Source organism: Oryzias melastigma, linkage group LG5, assembly GCF_002922805.2.
Source record: "Oryzias melastigma strain HK-1 linkage group LG5, ASM292280v2, whole genome shotgun sequence".
NCBI classification, from domain to species: domain Eukaryota; kingdom Metazoa; phylum Chordata; class Actinopteri; order Beloniformes; family Adrianichthyidae; genus Oryzias; species Oryzias melastigma.
Genome location: NC_050516.1, coordinates 4246379 through 4268807, shown reverse-complemented (window position 1 = coordinate 4268807; position 22429 = coordinate 4246379). Strand labels below are relative to the sequence as shown.

The 22429-nt window shown below is 37.4% G+C and overlaps 1 protein-coding gene across 2 annotated transcripts in view; it reads left to right on the top strand.

The window, feature by feature from the left end:
* LOC112144722 (contactin-4) overlaps positions 1 to 22429 on the top strand; it is a 156669-nt gene that overhangs the window by 66542 nt on the left and 67698 nt on the right. Inside the window, exon 3 of one of the 2 annotated variants that reach the window (XM_024269438.2) lies at positions 21692 to 21839. In XM_024269438.2, the coding sequence (XP_024125206.1) occupies positions 21779 to 21839 (61 nt within the window). In that variant the 5' untranslated portion in view covers positions 21692 to 21778. Of the gene's footprint in view, positions 1 to 21331; positions 21840 to 22429 lie in introns of those variants that run through there. The other variant, XR_004947831.1, reaches the window with a different exon arrangement.

The following is a 22429-nucleotide window of genomic DNA, read 5'->3' as shown; positions in this document are numbered from 1 at the left end:
GAAGTGGCCGGGGAGAGGGAAGTCTGGGCATCTTTGCTCAGACTGCTGCCCCCGCGACCCGGTCCCGGATGAAGCGGAAGAAGATGGAGAACACTATAGTCATAAATAGACATAAAGTGTTCATATTGATTAGATTTTCACTTTGTGAAATTGGTGACATCATATTTGCCATTTAAACAAAGAAGTAGTGAGCATGGTGTCCAAATTGCTTTTTAAATCCAGAGCACTAAATAGTTAAGGCACTAATTAGTAGTTAGGGATTAGGGTAGGAATTCGGACATAAACATAGTCAATGGAATGTCAACTGATTCTCAGTATCCTCCCACTTTAACAAATTCCGTGAGGAATTAGCCCAAAGCAACATAGATGGGACATTTTCAACAGCTTTTACAATAAAATAAACCCCTAAAAACTGTTTTCTTAGAGCTGCAGTTATTAAGTCTTTATTCAGTTCTTTTTAATTTTCTTTTCTTTTTTTTTTTTTTTAATTGTTATATTGAGGGAGGGAAAAGCTGGGGAAGAGAGGGGTACTCATTCTGTGTAAATATCCGTTTCTCCTTTAGTATTTAGGCTTTTTAACACACTGTCTTTTTAATGTAAGGCAAGGCAAGGCAAGTTTATTTGTATAGCACATTTCATGTACAGAGACAATTCAAAGTGCTTTACATAAAACATTAAAAGAAACAATCAAAAGAAATAGTAAAAATGTCATTCATCATCATTCAAATCATTAAAATAAAATTAAAAGAAAGCAAAAAGATTTTAATTTAAAACAAGCATAGATAGACAGTGCGGATGTAAACTTTTGAATACATATTAATCAAATGCAACTGAGAACAGGTGAGTCTTTAACCTGGAATATAACCTGGAACCTGGAATGTATTTTATTTGATTTTATGATAAGCGCTTTGAGTTTTTTCCAAATGAAGTGCGCTGTACAAATAAATAAAGCTTGAGTTTAACACTAGATCTGTCTGACTGATGCAAAATTAGAATAAACCAAGATAAACTCTGATTTGTTAACATAAAACATAATGATTTGACAATTACAAACTAAGGGACATTAGGAAATGTTTTATGTTGTGAAGACAGACTACCAATTGATATGAGTTGGTTCAAAGCACGAAAAATATTGTGTTCATTAAAAAGAAATGTGACACTTAAAACCAGTTGACATAGATTCAACATAATAAAGAAACAATAGGTTGTGTGACATTAGCTTTGTGCAAGAATTTATCTCTTAAAACCTGTAACGAGTTGTTTTTCTTTGTCGTGAATTTACAGGAATCAAGACAATTAAAACGGGAAGAAAAACAACAGAAACATATTCGTTTAATGTGTATAGACATATGAATTATTAGACCTTGAAATACAAGAATTATAACAGATGAGGGAGTTCTTTTTATTCAACATAATTCCTTTAAGGTCCTTTACAGAAAGGATCTAGCTTGTTTAGCTGGTTGTGTTTAAGCTACATGAATGAATAGGAGTGGGTATTTTAATGTTTTCTTCTTCTTTATCTCCATTTCCATTTGCTTTTCTCTGCAGCATGCTCTTTCTTTGTGCTTCACTGCGATCCTTAAAGAACATTTCAGTTGTTCCAAAGAAACCATGAAAGAAAGTTGCTTTTTTTATCTGAGTACTGATGCACTTCTGAGATCCTTTCTTCTATTCTAATGTTTACTGTGCAAACTCTTGGCTCCTATTTTTGTAATAGCCGTTGCATGCAGGCCTTTATCCACCTGCAGAAAAAACCCACTTCAATGAGTGGCATTCAGGTCACGATGGGTTTTTGTAAGCCCACAAGCACTTGTAAGATCTAAATTCCCCTCCATCTTAATATTATCTCCTGAGGCTGTGCCCTTTCAAAAGCTGAACTGTTGTTTGTCCCTACAGTTCTTTTTAAACATGCTGATGGTCAATCCTCTGTGAGGGCTCTTACAGGGAAGGAGGGGCTGTTTCTCCAACTAAATCCTACGACGTTAAGCCTGCACCTTTGCAGGAGGCAGAGCACCATTTGAAAAAAACTGATGGCACCAGCTAAAAAAAGAAAAATAGAGGACAAGCTCCAACGTGGCTAAAACATGCACATGACATTCAAAAAAAAAAAAAAGTGTTCTCTCAAGTTAATAGTTTGTGGCCAAAAATTTAGCATTTCATGGGCACAAATTAGTATATTAATACAATATTTGGCATTTTCTTGGCACAAAATTAGCATATTTTGCAAACAAATTAGGACTTATGCTCACTAATAGGTATTTTCTAGGCACAAATTATCATCTTTTGCACAAAAATAGGTATTTAGTAGACACAAACTAGCATCTTTTCTGCACAGATTAGCATTTTGTAAGCACAAATGACTTTATTAGTACAAATGTATATTCTGTTGGCACAAATTAGCATTTTTGCACACAAGTTAGTATCCTGTGGGCACCAATAAATTAATTGGCATACATTCATATTTTGTTGGAACAAATATGTTTTTTTTCCACACATTAGTATGTTTAGCACACAAATTAGTATTTTGTTGGCAGAAAATAGCATTTCTATGCACAAATTAGCATTTTGTGGGCACAAATTTGGATTTTCTAATCACAAAATAATATTTTGTAAGAACAAATTAGCCTTTTCTGTGCACAGATTAGTAATTTTTTAGCAGAAACTAGTATTTTTTAATGCACAAATTAGCATTTTCGTATTCAATTTAGCGTTCTTGCATGCAAGTTAGCTTTTTTGTGCACACATTAGTTGTCATTTCATGTCCACAAATTGTCATTTTGATTTATTAGCACAAATGAGCATTTTGAGCACACAAATTAGTATTTTGTTGGCAGAAACTACCATTTTGTAGGCACACATTTTTTTGGCACAAAATAATATGTTGTAGACACAAATTAGCATCTTTTGCACACAAATTAGCATTTTTTTTAATACATAAATCAGCAATTTTTGTACACAAATTAGCGTTTTTGCACACAAAGTAGCAGTCTACATGCACCAATTGTTATATAATGCAAAAATTGTTGTTCTGTCTGCACAAAAAAGCATGCCAAACTGCAGGGACAAAAAAATCATCCAAACGGATCATAAAAGGTGAACTGCGATGCAGTATGGGAACAAGACAACATCTAAACTTAAATATGACAACATGGAAAATCTAAATCATGAGAGCAGCTGAAACCATGAACTACAAAAATAAAAACAAAAAAAAGGAAAAATTGGTTGGTAGGGTTACACGTTGGTTTGATTAGTCTTCTTGCTGTGACGCGAGGGTTCTAACCACTCCCCTCTATTCATTCCTATAATCCTTCCATTTTTAAAATTCGTAGGCCTGTTGACCAAATCTCTGCACATTTGTTTAATCAAGCAATAACCTGTAACCATCTCATGTTTTTTTTGTTTTTTTATTATTATTTTATTTTGGTGAGTTTCAGGATAATACGTTGTTGTCTGGAGTAAAGTGAGCATCCAGGAACTTGCTTGGCACCAAAGAGCTTTTGAGCTGATTGGTCGAGTGTTTGCCAGCAAACACACACACACCCCCACACACACACCTGGGATCAGTCAGAGAGTGCAACAACTAAAGTAAGACAGCATCATGACCTACTGCCTTGTAACTAAGTAAGCTTTTCTCTGCCTGCTGAGTCTCTCGGGTTATGAACACCGAGAATAAACACGAAAAGAGGCCACATGTTACCTGTATTTAGAGTTTAGTGAGAGCTGGATAAATTGGTCTCCAGCTCCCAGTTGTATTTAAGTAGTACAGCAGTTAAAGGGCTGAAGCTGTGATGCTGACTTCCCCCCTGAAATGTCGCCCTTATTTTCTCAAAGAGGCTGGGTGTGAGGGAATCCTTTACTTGCCCTCGACTGGTGACATTCAGGTAATTGGGCACCCGTCTGAGAAGCACGTGGTTTGTTTCCTTCAGACAACTGTTTTAAAGGCTCCTCCAACACTCAGCCTTTTTGGATCTGATCTGCCATTGCAAAGTGAGTGCAGTGAATATTTCATGCAGAAGGGAGCAGATGAAGATGTAATGCATCGGGAATTCAACATGCCATCATGTTTATGCTCTTTGCCAAGACAACAAACACAAATCAAGTTAGAAAGTTGAGTCGCACTTAACATTTTTGACTGTTTGGTCTTTTTAGCCTGATTTGGAATATTTATGCAAGTCTGTTCCAGCATTTCAGCATCATGAGTGAACCAAAAAGAGTTGTAACCAAGACTTCACTGAAAGAAAAAGAAAATGGAAATGTGTTTTGGCAATCTTAAATCTATGTATATAAAATAATCTGCTTTTGCTTGTATTACTTAAAACTAAAATATTGTTTACAATTTGGAAAAATTTATTATTTTCAAAAACTTTTGGGAAAAATTATGAAATTATGAAGTGAAAAACAAAAGAAAAAAAAAACACGTTTACATTTTTTTGGAAAATCCATGACTGGTTTGGTTTAAAAGTCTGTTTTTTTGTTTCGTTTTTATCATGACACTTTTGTTTGAATATTATCCCTTTATGACTTCGTTTGCTTCTAGGGATTAGTGTTATATGTTTTGCTGACAAGAAATGTTGAAAACATTTGCATGCTTGACCACACCAGAAAATCTTCTTTCCAAGAATGATAAATTACTCCAACTAATACATATTTTCAGTATCAACTAATAAGTTACTTTTTAAAAAAATATTTAGCTTCCTAAAATAATTTTTAAGAATCAATTTCTTCTTTTGTTCAACCTAATCAATTAAAATGATAAAAAGCACATATGTGAATCCCCTTCAATACTTTGCCTTTTATAATTTAGATGCATTGTTTATTTTTTTGTGCCATCTTTTATTGATAAATCTTGGCAACGAAAGAAAGAAACCCATGTGTGTTGAACAAGTTTTGTGGAAGTGGTTCAGCATGGCCCCACCTTTGGTGGAGCTTGTTTACATAACAAAAGCCTCAATTCACACCTGATTAAGGATATTGGCTAAAAGCCTTCCAGCCCATCGGCTGCTGTGCGGGTTTTATAGGTAGAAAGGCCTAATGGCTGCTCTGTGGGACTTCTAGTGTTAAGAAATGCTTCTAAAGTTATGCTAGCGCCACACCAGTTGAGCTCTAGGCTCTTGGTTTGAAGCCTAAAATCAGAAATAACATTTATAGAGCAAAGAATTTATTCTGTACAGTAATAAATACAGCACGGTAGCTGACACGGCTCACATAAATGCAAAAGACACATCACAACGACAAAAGTGGAAGCACAACGGAAGTGAATCACAACCGAAATTATTTTTTTTAACGTTTCATTCAGTTTCAGGCTATTGGATGCTGTCCACTGATATATACACGGTGGCCGACACAGTGGTAAATTTAAAAACTCTATAAAAAACATAGATTATAAACAAATCTTGTACAAATCCTGTACCTTTCGAGAAGCGCCGAAACCTTGAAACAAAATAGAACTTTAAAAAAGAAAGTCCATTATCCATTTCCGTTGTCTTTCAATTTCGTGTGTTGTGGTTTTTGTCAATGTGCTTTGGCTTTTGTTGTCGTGTTATGGATTTTGTCGTCATGCTTCGGCTTTTGTTGTTCTGTTGTGACTTTTGTTGACGTGCTTTGGCTTTGCTGTTGTGCTGTTGCTTTTGTCATCATGTTGTGGCTTTTTTCGTCATGCTTCAGCTTTTGCTGTTGTGTTGTGGCTTTTGTTGATTTGCTTCGGCTTTTTTTGTCGTGTTGTGGCCTTTGTTAATGTCATGCTTTGGCTTTTGTTGTCTTTTTGTGGCTTTTGTCGTCATGCTTCAGCTTTTGTCAGCGGGCTTCAGCTTTTCGTGTTGTGGCTTTGGTCGTCATGCTTCAGCTTTTATCATTGTGTTGTGGCTTTTGTCGTCATGCTTCAGCTTTTACTGTTGTGTTGTGGCTTTTGTTGATTTGCTTTGGCTTTTGTTGTCTTTTTTGTATCTTTTGTCATCATGCTTCGGCTTTTTTCGTCGTGTTGAGGCTTTTGTCAAAGTGCTTCGGCTTTTGTCGTCATGTTGTTGGCTTTTGTCATTGTGTTGTGGCTCTTTCAATGAGCTTCATCTTTTGTCGTCATGTTGTGGCTCATCATCAGAGCACAGTGAATTCATATATAATATTTGTTAAATATTCATATTTATTAGGTTTTTACTTCGAAAAACACAAAAAAGTAGTGAGAATGTGTCCAAATTGTGTTAAATTCCAGGGCACTGAAACACCTTGTGCTAAACAGTCTTTTAAGACTTGGGGAGTAGTAATATTAGTATGTAGGAGACACAAGCGCAACACAGAAACAAGCATGGAGGAAACAAAAAAGGAATTTTAGTTCCTCTGTCTTCTGCTTCAGTTGTTTGCTTTGTATGTAACCAGTTCATTTGTTCTGATGCTCTAAAAATACGATTGTGCATCAACAATATTTTTATTACCAACATTATCATCTATCATGACACATTTGCTGCCTCGAGTGTCTTCCATATGGATTTTGAGGGTCTAAATAAACTCCCTCTTGTCAGTTTTCCACACTAGCTTTACTTTGTCTCTTTCCTCTTATTATTTATTCTTTCCCAATGTTACATTTTTATCTCGGTAGTCAGCGAAACAGATTCTCTGCCACGCCGTTTTTAAACCCTACTTGTCGAAATTCGGCTGGAGAGTCATTATGAAGAAAAATATTTAGCAAGGGTCATTATCGAGACTCTCAAGCTGTTCTGTTCCAGATTTATCCTCCAATGAATTTCTTTTTTTTTATTATTTCAGCAAAAAAAAAAGCCTCAGCATATGTTGTTTTCAGTTGTTAAAGTATTTAGAACCTGGTTTAGGGTGCTCTACATCCTTCATGTTTAAGACAAACTAAACTCTGTTTTATTATTATTGTAACAAGCTCCCCTCCATTTTCTCTTCTTCCTGTTGTTCCTCTCTTTCTCTCTTAGCTGGAAAAGCGTGAGCAGACTCCACTTACTCTGCGAGCACTTAATCAGGGAGAAACATGCTTGTCGTTGGCCTTTGTGATTTATTACCTGCTATAAATGACTGCGACCAGAGCTTTTTTTTGTACGCAGAGGAGCTGCGGCGGCACACACTGATCTCCTTCTCCCTGCAAATGTCTTTGCACAAGTGTGCTCTCTTATTCTAATTCTTTGCTGATTGTAGGTTATTGAGGACAATGATCGCATCACACTCAGGAGTGATTAGAACAAGTCGTACACACACAGGCTAATGGCTACTTGTTGTATAGCATTCTGAACTTTCTTCTGAAGGATATTTGTGTTGGTAATGATGGGTCTGTAAGTAGAGATGACTGTCCCAACCTTCAACCACCAGCCTTGATTACACCAACCTCTTGGGCCACTGCAGACGTCACTCTATTTAAAAAATAGGGAATAAAAAGGATAATATGTGAGGCTGTAGCCTCCAAGCTGGATTGTGTGGGGTTTGAATGTTGCTCTTGCTCATGCGCTAGTTTTCTGTGGCCACTCAGACCAATACGTGATTCTAAAATGTCCCTTAGATGTGAACGTGTCTACTTGTGTTTGGTCCAGCGATAGAAGGGCAAACTAGCCATACCCTACGTTAGCCTTGAGGCATTGTATTTTCCACATTGTAGTCGCTGTACATTATAAGTCCCACCATTAAAAAAAAAAGCATAACAAAGAAAAATGAATATACAAGTCACACTTTCTAGAGAAATGCATCTATCAAACTACGAGAACAAGAACAGACATTTCATCTTGAAAGGTAAATCATATTACCAGAATAGATACGAATAATAGATACTGATAATATCTGCACACTGTACTGCCCTAACTGTATTTAGCTTCATGAAACATTGAGGAATCTAGAGTATTTGCACACCATATGAACACTTAAGAAGCTAACAAGTCATATCACTTCGTATTGCTAAATCTGTTGAACTCTTCATCATCTGTGTTGTTATAGAACTAAGCAGTGTTTCTTCTTCTGGGTTGCTGTCAGTAGCAAATAATGATACACCAACACATTCCCACTCCCAACTAGACATTTATGTTAGTAAGGTTCGGGCCGACTTTGTGTAACTGTTTGGGTGTCCCCAACTTGTCATTTTCACTGTGGTGGCTGTTCCCATTAAATCAGGGTCCCCAGCCTCCGGATGCTGGGCAGAAGGCCACTTGGTATTGGCTAACAGACAGGGGCAAAATGCATATATAAATCAGGGGTCCCCAACCCTCTGGACATGGACCAGATCGATAATGGTACCCAAACCCTGCAATGGTACCCTAACCCAGTATTGGTTCTGCGTCCGCTACTGTATCCGGTGCCGCATCCCGAGCTTTGGGGACCACTGATGTAATGGGAACAGTTAGCACGTCAAAAAACGCCGAGTTTGGGACACCAAAAACGTAAAAAAGTGACGCAGAGGGGGCCCAGACACTGCGTCCATATATGACCAGTTGGGAGTGAGAATGTGTTGAACACACTGCTCTTTAATGGCAGTTGCTATAAAAAATTAAAACCACACACACAAGTCGCATCTGAACATGAAGATACGTACACACCGGACATTTGATACATTTTCAAGAACACGTTCTTGAACCCACGTTTAACCCATGGTGTTAATGAAGGAGGTTCTACTTTTTTTTGGTTACTGTTCACTAGCACACTTGCAGTTGGAAGAGGCTTTTTGCCGAAAGGTCGAAGCAGTGCAAATCTCACAAATCTAACTACAGGCTTTTTCCTCCACAGCTCTATTTCGATACATAAAAGATCTGATGTCATCAAACTGCAATTATTAATCTCTCCTTCATGATCAATTTTCAAACGGTTGGCCCTTCTGTTAATTAAAAGGGATGTCATCCAAATGTCACTACCCAATTAGCGTCCATGAGTAACCCTTGTGCTATCCTATGCATGTTTACATTTAAAGTGGGGTCATCTGGACCCTAAAAGACAGAGCGCTTAACTTATTTTGTCAAGGATTTTTTTATCTTCATTGGTGTCTGTGGCCGACATAAAATCCACCTTTGTCATGGGAGGGATCACACATCAAAGGGCGGGTTCATCTGGACCCCATAAAATAGCACAAGGATTCATGAAATTTTGACCTGGTTTAACTTGCAACACACATTCAAATTTCATAGACTTGGAAAACAGTTCTGAAAATGTATGCGGCTACATGTGAACGTGAGAGTTTAGAACGCGTCTGTATGTGCGTTTACAAAGACTTTTCATTGTAGGTGGCTGCTATAATGCCCATTGCTAGGGGTAATGTGAATGTAGCTTAAGGCTTTAAGACAAGCTGTAACACAAGATCAGGATTACTTTTGTTGAGGATTGCTGCTGACATGAAAAACAGAAGCATCTTTTCAACCGAGCATTAGCTTTTGAATCACCTGCCATGTGTTCTCAGGCAGCCGCTTCTCCAAGCTTCCATTCAGCGTCAGGCTGACGTCTCAATACAGTGCTTGGAATCATCGCAGTAAGCATTAAAAACCCTTAATTATGTCTCACAAGGCTGCCGAAGTTCATTTCTGTAGTTGCACGTTTAACCAATCACTTAAGGGTAATGAAGTGGAACATGGCTTTTGCAGCGGTCCCGGGATTGCCAGCGTTTAGAGCTGCTGCTTCAGAGAGAAGCTTCTCTCCACCAAATGTTCAGTCGATATTTACTCATAAACTTCCCTCGTGCTTTCTCAAACTTTGGGGAGAAAAGTAGACGCAAGCACATTATCTGTGCTGGTATGTTACAGTATCAGGGATTATCCCTGGCAGTTTTCCTTCCAGGCACCATTAGCTTGGCCTTATTCCATTTGGTATTTCCCAGCACCTGCGACCAATCATCCTCTGCTCACAAGGCTCGTAACCAGAGTTTTTTTTTTTTTCTTTACGTCACTTTAATTAATCACTGAACTCACAAGCGACTTCTTTACATTTTCTGGATGGTCACCAGGAGATGACTCCCCCGTGGAGTCCGCTGGTCCATGCATCATTAAAGCAGAGCCATGCTGTGTGTAGCATGATATTCCATATGGAATTGCAGTGTGCACATCACAACACAGTGGATAGTATTGTTTGAATGCTAACTTCACTTTAACACAGGTAACTGCTCTTGTTTTTATTTTAGAAATATGAAGGAAAATGTTGCATATTGAAAAGACAATACTTTTTATTTGACAGAAATCATTTTTTGTGTGTGTTTTGTAGTTACAGCATGTTTGGTCCAATAGATGGAAACAAACACCACAAAGAATATATATATATATTCAAATATTATAGTTACATGTTATGTAGTTAAGTTATTTTGTAAAAAGAAGGCCAGAAAAATCTAATGCATTGATTGTTAATTTTCGCTTAAAAAAAATTACATTTTAATTCCGTATCTATTTTTTATTACATTTTTAATGCTTGTATTTTCAATGTTACCATAGACATTAAAAACCAAATAATGAAAAAAACATTTTCATGTAGCCCCACCTCAAGTTTAAAAGTAGGCGGGGCTAGAAACGTAACACTACAGATACTACAGATAATGCTGAATACTACAGATTGGGGGTGTGTATTGCAAGAGTTTGGCGATATGATATTTATCCCGATACATGTCTTACAATACGATCCCAAGGCTATACCAAAACAAAACTTTTCCTGAGCAACACAGTGGGTAGTATTGTTGTCTTTCATTGTGATAAAATGATAACATTTATTTTATTTAATGATCACAACATGAAGCATTGCAACTATATCTCATATACAATTTGCTTTTTTACTCACAAATTCGTGGTGCTTTTCTTGTGGTAAATTGTGGTCAAATCAGCCGTCACTGTATTTTTTTTGTGAGTTTCATACAATACTTACAGTAGCAGGACTGAGAACGCTGGAAAATCTCCACCAGACTCCATGGAGCTTCTTGATTTGACCACAGAAATGTGAACGGCAGCTCATTTGACCGCAGTTGTTAAGGATTGTAAATCAATGAAAGAGTATTTTGATGTTAGCTTTCATTATTTTCCTAAAGACTGCTCTGAGAAACCAATGATTGAATGTATTGATCACAGCAAAATCAATTAACATTTGATAATTAGCTGAAAGAGGTTTTGGTGAACTGGAAGGAGAAAGAATCAAGATTTTGGAGGAAGTTCTGTCCATGAAGATCTTCACTTCCTCATCCGATATCATTACTGATATTACTTGACATTTTTAGGCAGCAGTGGTGAAGATTTACACTAACGAGACACGGAGCTATTTTAATCAGACGGGGGGGGGGTCAGGGGCGGGGCTGCTGAACCCAGCACCAAAAGCCACACCCCTCAGAGGAGATTTTGGAAACAGAGGCTTCAGATCAACAGGAAAAGTTGCTTTTTAAGACATGTGTTATGGGATTTTAGTAAAAAAAAAACTCATAATCACACTACTGGGAATGTTTTTTTTAAATAAAAAAATCATAGTGGGACTTAAACCAATGAGACTCTAAAAGTAGAATTGGGGAAATAAAGTGCAGTTTATTTCCAACGTTGATATATCTAGCATTTAAATTCTTCAGGGGCTTAAGAAAAGAAAAGGGGGAAAAAAAGCCAATTCAGAAACTTCGCAGTGTGATAACAGGATGGATCTCTCTTGTTGTTGTTCTGGAGGCTCAGTGTGCTGTGCTACCAAGTATTGGACGGAGGTTTGGGTGGAAAACAAAAGTAAGACATTGAAGGACGCTCCTAAAAAGTAATTCAATATTTTCACGTCAACATTTTAAATCAATACAAATATCGCTAAATGAGATATTGCGATATATCACCAAATCGATTTTTCCCTACATCCCTATTAAGGATGCAAACAAATACAGATACGCATTGAAAAATCAATATAGTACTGAGAGTAACAGCAGATACAAACACGATTATATTGGTAAAATTGTAAAAAAAAATCAATCACGAAGTAAATAATTGGTTCCTTGCAAACTTTATTAGTTTCTCTACCTGTTTTGTTCCATAAACTGTCTCTGCCCTTTTTGTCTTTCCCATCCTATCACAAGCTTATCGCCATAAAGGCAGTTGAATCTTTTATGTATCGATTTGTGGACCAAGTATTGAGATGTGTACCGAATCATGGGAGAGGCAAAGACACACAACCCTTCTGAATACACAGGTGACCACACACATTCAGTCATTGGGTAATAAAGATGTCTTAAGCGGTCCTTAGGGGGCAGCAGTGCACATTTACTGAGTCTCCCCTGATAGCCTTGCTGTACAAATCACAGCTGCACGGTACTGTAAACACCTGGGCCTCTTTTCATTCCAGTCATTTGGAGGAAATTGTTGTAATTTGAAGGGGGTTTCAGTTGTTAGAGGTTCCGAAAGCTTCCATCAAACCTGGTGGAAGAAGATTATCCAGAGCTTTCAAAGTGATGAGATGATGGTCAGCAGTTTCAGCTGCCGTCATCATCTTTGCTCATGTAGGGATGTTTCCCCAACAAAGGAGCAGGATGCAGCTCTCCTCTTCCTCCGGGATGAAGCGATGAAGGTCTCTCTTGTTACCCGTGGACTTCAGGGGAGCCAAAGGGGGGGTCAACCTATAGAACTGAGGTTTCTGAAGAATACCATTTAGGTAGACTTTCCCATGTGTGTGAAGATTTTAGCAGCCAACATCTATGTTTGTAGTATTTGAGTGTCTGAGTACATCTGTTTACAGACCAATTTCTTGTGGTAAATTTCTACTTGTGAAAGTAATATTGATCAATCTGCAACTTGTTGGCTCTTTTTGTATGCAATCCTATTCCCTACTACGTACTCCTTGAAAGGCCGACACCGATCATCTTTTGATCCATTAAAAAAGTTCTCCCAATAATCTTTTAATTACGATTCCGCCGTTTTTAGCCAAATTGATAAACACCTCTGCCATTTTCTAGGACATAGTTTCTGCAGAACAGCAGTAGCTTATTAGAAATTCACATGTGAGTTATGAGTTAGACAGCGTTTATCTAACTAATCCTGATTCACTACAATTTGAATTAAAAAAATACTAAATTACTATTTTAAACTTTTTTGTCTTTTAAATATACAGTATTTCCTACATCATTAGACAAACCCCACAACATATTAACCCCCCCAACAAAAATTAAAACAATTTTCATCAGAGTCTTTTCATTTTCAAACCTTTTGACCCCTTTTTCCTTTCTTATACCCTTGTCCCCCATGTTTAACTTATAAGATGACAGCAGTGTAGTAAAAAAAAACAATACCAGACTAAAATATCAGATATGTGTTCTTTGAATCACTTGGTTGGTAGTATAGTCTACATAATTTCATTTTGAAGGACAACTGGGTCTGAGTTCTTATGGGTTAATACCGCAGTCTTCATCTCTGTGTTCTGTTCTGTTCTGTCCAGTCCCCTTAGAAATGCACAGAAAATAGTAGGAAATACAATTCAGCTTTAAATACAAAAGGGGTTTATACAAATATACACCTCCTGTGCTCGGAGATACATAACCTCCTATTTTAACAGTAAAATCTGTCCAACACAGGAAGTTCTTGACTATTATCTGTTTGCTCAGCTGCTGGACAGGGCACAAGCGCTGACATTTTGTTTGTTTATGGCTCTTTGGAGCCACAAATGATGTTTAATTTATAAAGTTTATTTCAAATCCATTTAAAATATTGTGTCACTACATGTACTATTTGAAGGGGACGCAGTTCAAGTTTTCAATTCAAGTCAATATCCAGTTAAAAAAAAAGAAAAAAGATCAAAAACTTAAAAATATGCTTCCACTTTTCAGATTAAAGAGCCACTCTAATTAAAGTCACTTTTTTTTAACATGCTCTATTGACATTTTTCTGATGGTGGACGACATAAATTAGAAGGGGCAGATGTTATAAGTTTTCTTCTTTCTGCTCCTTTTCATTTATTAACTTCTTATAATTTAATGTTGTATTATTTTGATGTTGTGTATTTTTATTAAACGAAAACATAAAAAAAAAAAAAGAGAGTTAGTATTTCTTTATGCAAGTTGTTCAGAATCAGGAGCCAGCGAAAATGAGGATAAAAAAAAAAACATACTTGTGATGTGGGAAATACACTGGGCGGGGCTATAAGCTCCGCCCCACTTTCATGCATTCACTTGTAGACGTCTAGATCCATGCTTGGCTTTGTTTTCCTTGCTCGTGGTTGTAAGCTGGCAGGAGAGTATGTAAACAGAGAGCTCTCAGCAATACGGAGGGAACGGGGGCGGGGTTGCTCCCTTTCCCTCCCGCTGACAACTCTTTTAGCTACTGCCGTTCTGCAGAAACTATGTCCGAGAAAACAACACTTTTAAAATAGATATTTGGACTTTCTCTTTATCTAAAAACTGAAAATAAACCTTAAAAATCTTTGGAATCACATTTACATTTGTCAAGATGAGGTTTGAACCTGCAGCCCTGTTTCCTGGTAGCAGTCAAGTCACATTTTTCCTTCCTTCATTTTTCATTCAGGTTTGGATTATTCATGTCTTGTACGAAAGCTCGTTTTAAAATGAAAACATGCACTTAAATCATGTGGAATTTATTATCTATTTTCACAAGATTCTAATTTGGCTTTAATTTGAATTTTAACTCGCATTGATTACAATGACGACCGATGAGAGCGTGGAGTGCAGACGGGCTTTTATGGCAGCGTGTCAGGGAAAAACATTGATGTGGAATTTCTTAGGGCCCAAAATAAAAGCCTTTCATCTCACCGTAATTACCGTATGTGGCTGCCATTTATCCAGAACCTTCAGCCAACACCTTAATTAACACATAATTACTTCAGACTAAAGATGGCTCTGAATAGCTGGCGGCAAATATTATTGAAAGGAGGGAACTTTTCAAATGCCCACGTAGATTGAAAGACAAGTCTTCAGCTCTGAAGTAAAGTTTTCTTATTGTTTTTTTTTTTTTTCCCTGGGAGAGAAAATGCATCAGCTCTGTCTCTCTTGGAGAGAAAGACATCAACCAACATCTCAGCATCGATCGGTTTGTGCATCTTTGATTGAGGCCATGACGAGTCTGTGGGCAGAACGACGAGCTAGAAGCCAGAAGGTTAAAATACTGGAAACCAAATCCATAATGATGACCGTCCACACAAAGTTTGAATGATCAGCACACAGAACACACAGAACAGGAGTAATAATGTGGAGTCAAGAAAACCATCCTCACTTCACTAAAAGAACACTGCATGTTTTCACTGTATTGTGGTGAGTTTTCAACAGATGAACCAAAGGAAATTCAGTTTTTGTTTTCACAGTTCTGGGTTTCTAGTTGTATCTTGATTGGGTTTCATCTTTGTGTATTCTGTATTGTGTCAACAAAAATATCCTAATTGTTGATCCAGATTTGGCCGTATAGGGCAGCGTTCCCCAACATTTTTCTGGTTGCAGACCGGTCGGCCCCTGTGAATGGGAGAGGTATGTTAGCTATGACAAAGTATAGCAACACATTTTTAGTAATATTAATAATAACACTAAAGGAACATCAAACTCTGGTAACATCCTCTGCCAATTAATGTTACCAGAGTTTAATGCAAACAGGCTCAGTGTGTCGGAATCACCCGTTGTGATAAATCCGTATTTTAAGTAGGACTTCTTCTATTGTTTAGTTTTGTTTTCTTAATGTTATTTCTGTCTTTTCAACTGTTCCTGCACTTATCACTTATTCGTTTGCAAAGAAATGTTCCACACACATCTTTTCTCCTGTTGCCAGAATACTTTTGCAGCTCAAGTGACTGAAATGTAACTGAGAAAATCGTGTCTTCTTCAAACCAAAATATTTTTTTAGAATAAAAGATTGTTCAGATGTATACATTAGACTTTACAGCTCGAGTGATCGAAAGTGTAGCTGAGAGAATCTGGTTATTTTTTAAAATAAAAGATTTTTCGAAATAAGAGATTGTTGAAACTCAAAAGAAAAAAACGGGTACTGGTATAAGGCATTCGCCTCTTTGTAGAGCTGTCCAAATCTACAATTCATAAATCAAGCCCAAGAAATTTCCCAAAAGCTCACTAGATCGTCAAATAAAGACCACATAGCATTTTGATTGAACAGCTTTTGTGAAGGAAAAAAAAAATATATATATATATATATATATTTTTTTTTTAATCATCAGAACACACTGGATTTGTAAATAGTCTTTGTAAAATAAAATAATATATATGGTGTTCATGGTGTCTGAACTGCTTTTAAAGTCCAGAGCACCGGATTGTTTCACACTATATGCTTTTTTAGTAGCTTGGGAATGGGGAGGCTATTGCCCGTTTTGTCTTCCTTATACCATTGTTCAGTTAGGCTCCATCTTCCCTTCAGTCTTCACTATGACTCGGCCTAACACCAACAGAAAATCAGCATTTCCTAAAACCAGAAAAATGTCAAATCTAAAAACCAATTCCTAAAGAAAATGTTTAAATTCGCTTAAATATGCTGATGCATTTTTTTATTGATGGACATAGTCATCGGGAATGAAAGAATGCGTGTGGTTGTTATGGAGCATCACTGAATGGCTTACTCACAACTGTGCTTATGCACAGTCATGGGCTGTCTGCGGACAAAAAATGGGCAAACTTGTACAGGGCCACAAAAGTGGACCGCGCAGAATCGAAAGGCCGCTCAGTAAACCTGTAGAGCAAACATTTATTTGTTTCAACAGGCCTGCTGCAAACACACAACAGTAAAATAGGAGTAAGGGGTGTAAGACGCGGTTGTTTCATTCAAAGTTTCCACTTTTTTTAACTCTCCCAAAATCCTATGGACTGTGCAAGAGGCCCACAAGTGTTGATCACGTAATTAGAGCGTACTCTCTGCCTGTCTCATACAGGTTGTCCATTTTATGCCTACAGGCAGCCTGTATTGTTAGACAAAGTGCAACACCATCACCTATGCGACACAAGTGCGTTCAGCTTGTATTAGACGCGCATGAGAAACATTTTATTTTCAACAATCCTTAAAGAAACTACAAAACACACTAAAACACACCTTGAATCAGCTGTTCTCCATGACCCTCTATTGGCCCGGACAACCCAAAAACCAGCACTACTCGTACACTCCAACCCCCATAGTAGCGGACGTGACTATGCTTTTATTGAGGGAGGAAAGTGGCACTAACAAAAGTATGAAAGATTTTTTTTACACTGCTTTCTGTTAGCAATAAATTCCAATTCAAAAAGGAATTTCAGGAACGTCTGAAAGTTGGCTGGAATGAACCCCAATGCCACGACCTCTTATGACTGAAACTTTTGATTTAGCTCAACCACATTAGACTTTTAAACTCCCCTGAATCAGAGGAGTCTTTGCCGACATCTGTTTGCCCATACTTTTTTGTAAATGTGTTTTGATGAATGATGAGTCTCAATGAAGATCATGTTTTTGAACATGTAATTGTTGCATTAATGGAGGATTTGTATAAAATAAATTAAGATTAAAACTGCATTTCAGTGCATGTCTTTATTCAAATCACATGTAATAAGCAGCAGATGAAAACTGGGTGTTTGAACAAGCAAACTAGTTAAGCCTTTAGCACTGGAGAGGGCTAGGGTAACCCCACTCTGGCAGTCCCAAGAAAGCCCCAAAAAGCAACTTATTTTGACAAAAATGTGTTGCTTTAGAGTGACCGACACAATAAAAACCATGAAAGTGCCCTCAGCTTACCTACCAAAGGAGGACAATAAAACACTTAAACCTAAATTCCATAAAATAGGAAAAATGAGGTCAACGAAACAGAGACAAACAACCTAGTGAACCAATATCTCATTTACAAAACCCTGAAGAGAAGACAAACTCTGGGCTGATGGGAGTGGCAGACCTGGAGGCAGCAGCAGGTGTTCAAACAGACTCCTGGTCCAATTCCTATGACTTACTGACAGTCAGGCAGTCAGGACATGAGCTGCTCCTGTTCACACACTGGGAAAAAGTCACATTCACAACTGAAAAAAGATTTTAAAGTGCAGTGTTTAGCTTTACAGTTTTCCCTCGTTTATTGTGAACATTATATTCTAAAAATAGCCTGCAATGAAATCTGCAAATGAGGATTTTAGATGTTATAAGGCTGTAAAACCCCTCACTACACACTTTATACACTTTTTTCAACCAGACATGATCATGTTTACACTCATTTAGACTCTCAAAGTTCAAACCTTTACAAAAGATAAATCCTGTATTATAGAATGAAAACAAAGATCTGATTGTGATTGAAGATTTATGTAAAGTTAGCAGTCTGTACAGGAGAAACGACACAGAGGGAATGATTTCCACAGTCAATCAGGATGCAGAACCCAATGTACTGTAAAATAAAAGAAGCACTGTTAGAAAAAAATCTTTAAAACAGTGAAACCGTGGAAGGTGAACTGCGATTTAGTGAAGGAACACGACTTTTGGTTAATTCATTGTAACCTAATACTCAGAAGTTGAATCATTACTATACTATTTTCAGGTTTTAACACAATAAAGATGTGAAGCATTCAAAAATAGTACTATTCAAGTTCAAATTTGACTCTACATACAGAATTAGATGTTGTAGAAAGACACCAAACTAAAGAGGCTGCTGTAAAACCGTATCCCTCTACACATAAAGAGGCAACAATAAATATTTTCTCACTTTTTATGTTAAAATACACTTTCACACAAACTTCCTTTCCATCCATCCATCCATTTTCAGAACCTGCTGAACTCCTTCTGGGGTCATAGTGTTGCTGGAGCCAACCCAGCTACTGTTGGACCGAACAGGTCACCAGTCTGTTGCAGGGCCGCACAACCCCTCACATCTACACAATTTGAAGTAATTATCCAATGAAACATCTTCTTGGACTGAATCCAGGGAAAACCCTCTCATGCATGAGGAGAACATGTAAATACGTGGGATTCAAACCAGAAGCTTTTTAGTGTGAGGCGAGGGTGCTAACCACTACACCAACATGAAGCCCCACACATGCATTCCTACATCCTTTCATTAATACTATAGGGAGGTAGCCTTGACTTTATCCCAGAGATTTTAAAATATTTTTTTAACCACATTTTCGCTTGAATTACTTTTATAATTACTTATCCATTCAAGAGCACTGATTGTGTCTTTACTAGCATGTTTTGATTACATCTTTTTAAAGAAGCTTTCCTGTTTGTGCTTGGAAAAAAAAAGTATTTTTGGCCAAAAAAAATCTTCAGAAAGATTTTCTACAGTTTTTTCCCCCTACCTCTTCTGCAGCATCTGGACGTGAATAGGAAGCTAACAAGCATCATAGCTCCATAGGCACGTTTACCTGAGTTAAAAATATGATGGTGACAATGTCACATGCTAAGAAAACAAAAACAAGTTTTATTTAACTGGAATCAGAGCCATTCTGAAGACTATTAAACTTTAATTTGGACAGTTGGAACAAAAAGGGCTGTATTGTGTAATTTTCAGTAATTTTCACAATAAATTAATTTATACTGGAAATGACCTGTTGGTTTAAAAGGTTAAGTCAAAGTATAGATGCAATCAGAGGTTTTAGGGCAGCTTTTGAGAGTTGTAGCAGCAGCAGGTTTCTAGGTTCTCAGATTTGCAACGTTTCAAGGGTTAAAAAATCTGAACTCTTGCATAGAATTTTCATCATATTAAACAATCTTAAGCTCTGTGACATGTTTACATGATTGGTGGGTGGAGTCTAAAACCAATATGAAAGACACCGTGATTGGTGCTTTTATTGTACTCCTGAGCTTTATGATTTTTTTAAATCAAGACAAATTATTTAAAAAAGGTCCTCTAACTTTATTCCTGTTTTTATTTTTTCTCTCCTCAGACAGCAAGTCCTCAAACTAGGTCACGAGCTGCGTTTGCATTTACTCTGAAGTTTTGCAAATTGGATTTTAGATAATAAATTTACTTAATGGAAACATCACATAAAAAAAAACAACTCACATTTATAGTAAAAAGTTTTTGTCCTTGGAGGAGGTGCTATTTGGGGCATATACAAATGGACATATTTAGCAAAACTGCAAGGGAAACACTTTTTTTTTCTAAATAAATGTCCTTGTTGGCAGGAACTGGCTGCCCTGAGCGCTGCGCCGCGGGCGCCCCAAGAGGTCCCACAACGTCACACAACTCATCAAAAGCTGAGTGTGTCATGTGGAATTGTTGGATCCTTAGCTGCTCTGTAAAATCACCAACCATGATTTCCCAAAATCGCTTCATCCGCTTGCTGCTCCTTGGCAAAGACGGCAACGTCTCCTTTGATTGATGATGATGAGCGCTAGTGCCGAGGCAGAAATGTTAATGTATCTTTTCGTGTTACCAAACAGAAAAAAGGGTCCAACCGCTTACATATTAGTAGGGCTGACACAGTTAGTCTCAATTATCAAAAACGGTATTTTTTTTGTTTGTTTTTTTACTCCAAATCTCAAAACTATGGTGCATGCTTTCTAATGCCGTGTCTGCCATTGTCTTTGACACACGTAAGCAGTAGTGCTAATCCAGGTCAGTAGTGACTGTACCGGAAGTTCTCCAAGGCACCAGAACAACACGTCAACTTAGCTTGAAAGTGGCAAACAAAAATAAACAAATAAATAAAAAAAAGAATGGAAAAAAATGTCCAATCCAACATCTGGTTAAGATGTGTGTTTTACATCAAGTTTACAAACGATCCAATTCTCTGACTAATCGAAAAATTATCTGTGATCGGTCGACAGTTGAAATAATTGCTTATGGCAGCCCTACTTGTCAGAACGCTTATTTTTCAGGATTCTCACATGTGCCAGTCTGGCTCATTAACATGTATGGAGACCTGCTAAATGGTCTAGGTTGAAACAATACTTGTTCCCATCTATTGCCATGGTGCTGAATAACTTATCACGTGAGTTGGTTTGTGTTTATTCGCATAATTAGGATTCAATGGAAACAGCGTAATTGTAAAACTGTCATTAAAAAGTGGCTCCTCCCACATACTCATCAGGAACGTCAAGTTTTTGAACACATTTCTGGACAAGCATCCAACACTAAATTTAACACACGTCAAAAGAGTAGACACAAATGTGAATCACAAATCACGTTTGATGTGAATGTAGCATCAGATTGTAATGTGGTTGTCTGTGTACTCAATGCAGTTCCTGAGTTACTCAGCCAACTCCCACTCCACATTGAGCTGTGCATGAAGGTCAGAGGTCATGTTCATGATCACATTTTTTTTCTTGAGTTGCAGCTCCACTGCACTTATACTGTACCCACCAGTCTAATTTTCTGTTTCCTGTGAATAACACAACCATCAGAAATGTAAAAACTCATACAGTAACAAAAGAAAAAACATAGTGATTAAAAGTCATTTTCAAACTAAAACAAATTGCCAAAGAAAGGTGTTTTTTCTTGCAGATGCTACATTTTTAAGTTTCTTGTAAAATGAAGTCTATTTATAAAGCTTTTGCATTACAGTTCACACTAGTGAACCACACTCTTTGTTAAATGTTGCTCTGGTTTGCAGAAATAGTGAATATGTTCAGCAAACACCCTCACAAAACTCTCCGACGCTGTTGGCAGGCTCCTCCTCAACCAAATATTTGTGTTTCTTCAGCAAATGTGCTGAAAGAAGTTGGTTCTGTTTCATGCTGCAGATTTCAATTCATACCATCCTTATGCAGCTGAAATGATCATTTAAGTCTCATTGGGCTTTAAAGTCTCCAGTCTTTTATTTATTTATTTTTCATTAAACTTGATGTAGAATTCTCGTAAACGGTTGTTTTTTTTTTTTCTTTCTTCCTTTCAGGGGAGAAACTGGCAGTGTTTACCCAGGAAGAGTTGTGTGCTCTCCGGCAGCTGGACGAAAAAGAAGGAGAAGCTTTGACCTTGGAAAATGAAGATGCTGTTGCCATGGGAACTGTTAATTCTTCTGTCACTCACAGACTGCCTTGCTGGTAAGGTGCCAAGACAAAGTCACTTTTTAATTTTTTATTTTTTTTTTATGACACATCTGATACGTCTTTGTCGGTGAGCTTTTGCCATATTGAGCATGCTCCATCCCCTCATTTTATTAAGAAAATAATTCACAGAAGGAAGTGTTATTTATCCGCTTTGGCTTCCAAGAACTATTGGGATTTCTGGCTTTTTATAAAAGGCACACGATGGCACTTCCACAAGAGAACGGCAGTAAATTGCAGGTCAATTTTATATTTTTTTAACTCAAAGTTTTGTTGTTTTCTATTAAAAGAATCTCCAAATCTTTCTCCTGGAATTAAACTCCTGAGCGACGTTCACACTTCCCTCCACGTAAATGTAAAGCGCGAGAGGCACTCACACAGCATCCAGTCCGGTACAGCCTCTCTGGTCCAGGCACTCCGCCTGTTTTTTTGGCTTCAAATTTTTGCCGGACGCCGGGGTACTTTCTGTGAATTTGGGCGATGTAAAATGTAAATAAAAACTCTTTTCCACTGTACTCACTATTTTTACTGTCTTGTACACATTATGTCATTGTGAAAACCAACCCCGGTCTCCCTTACTTGTTGCA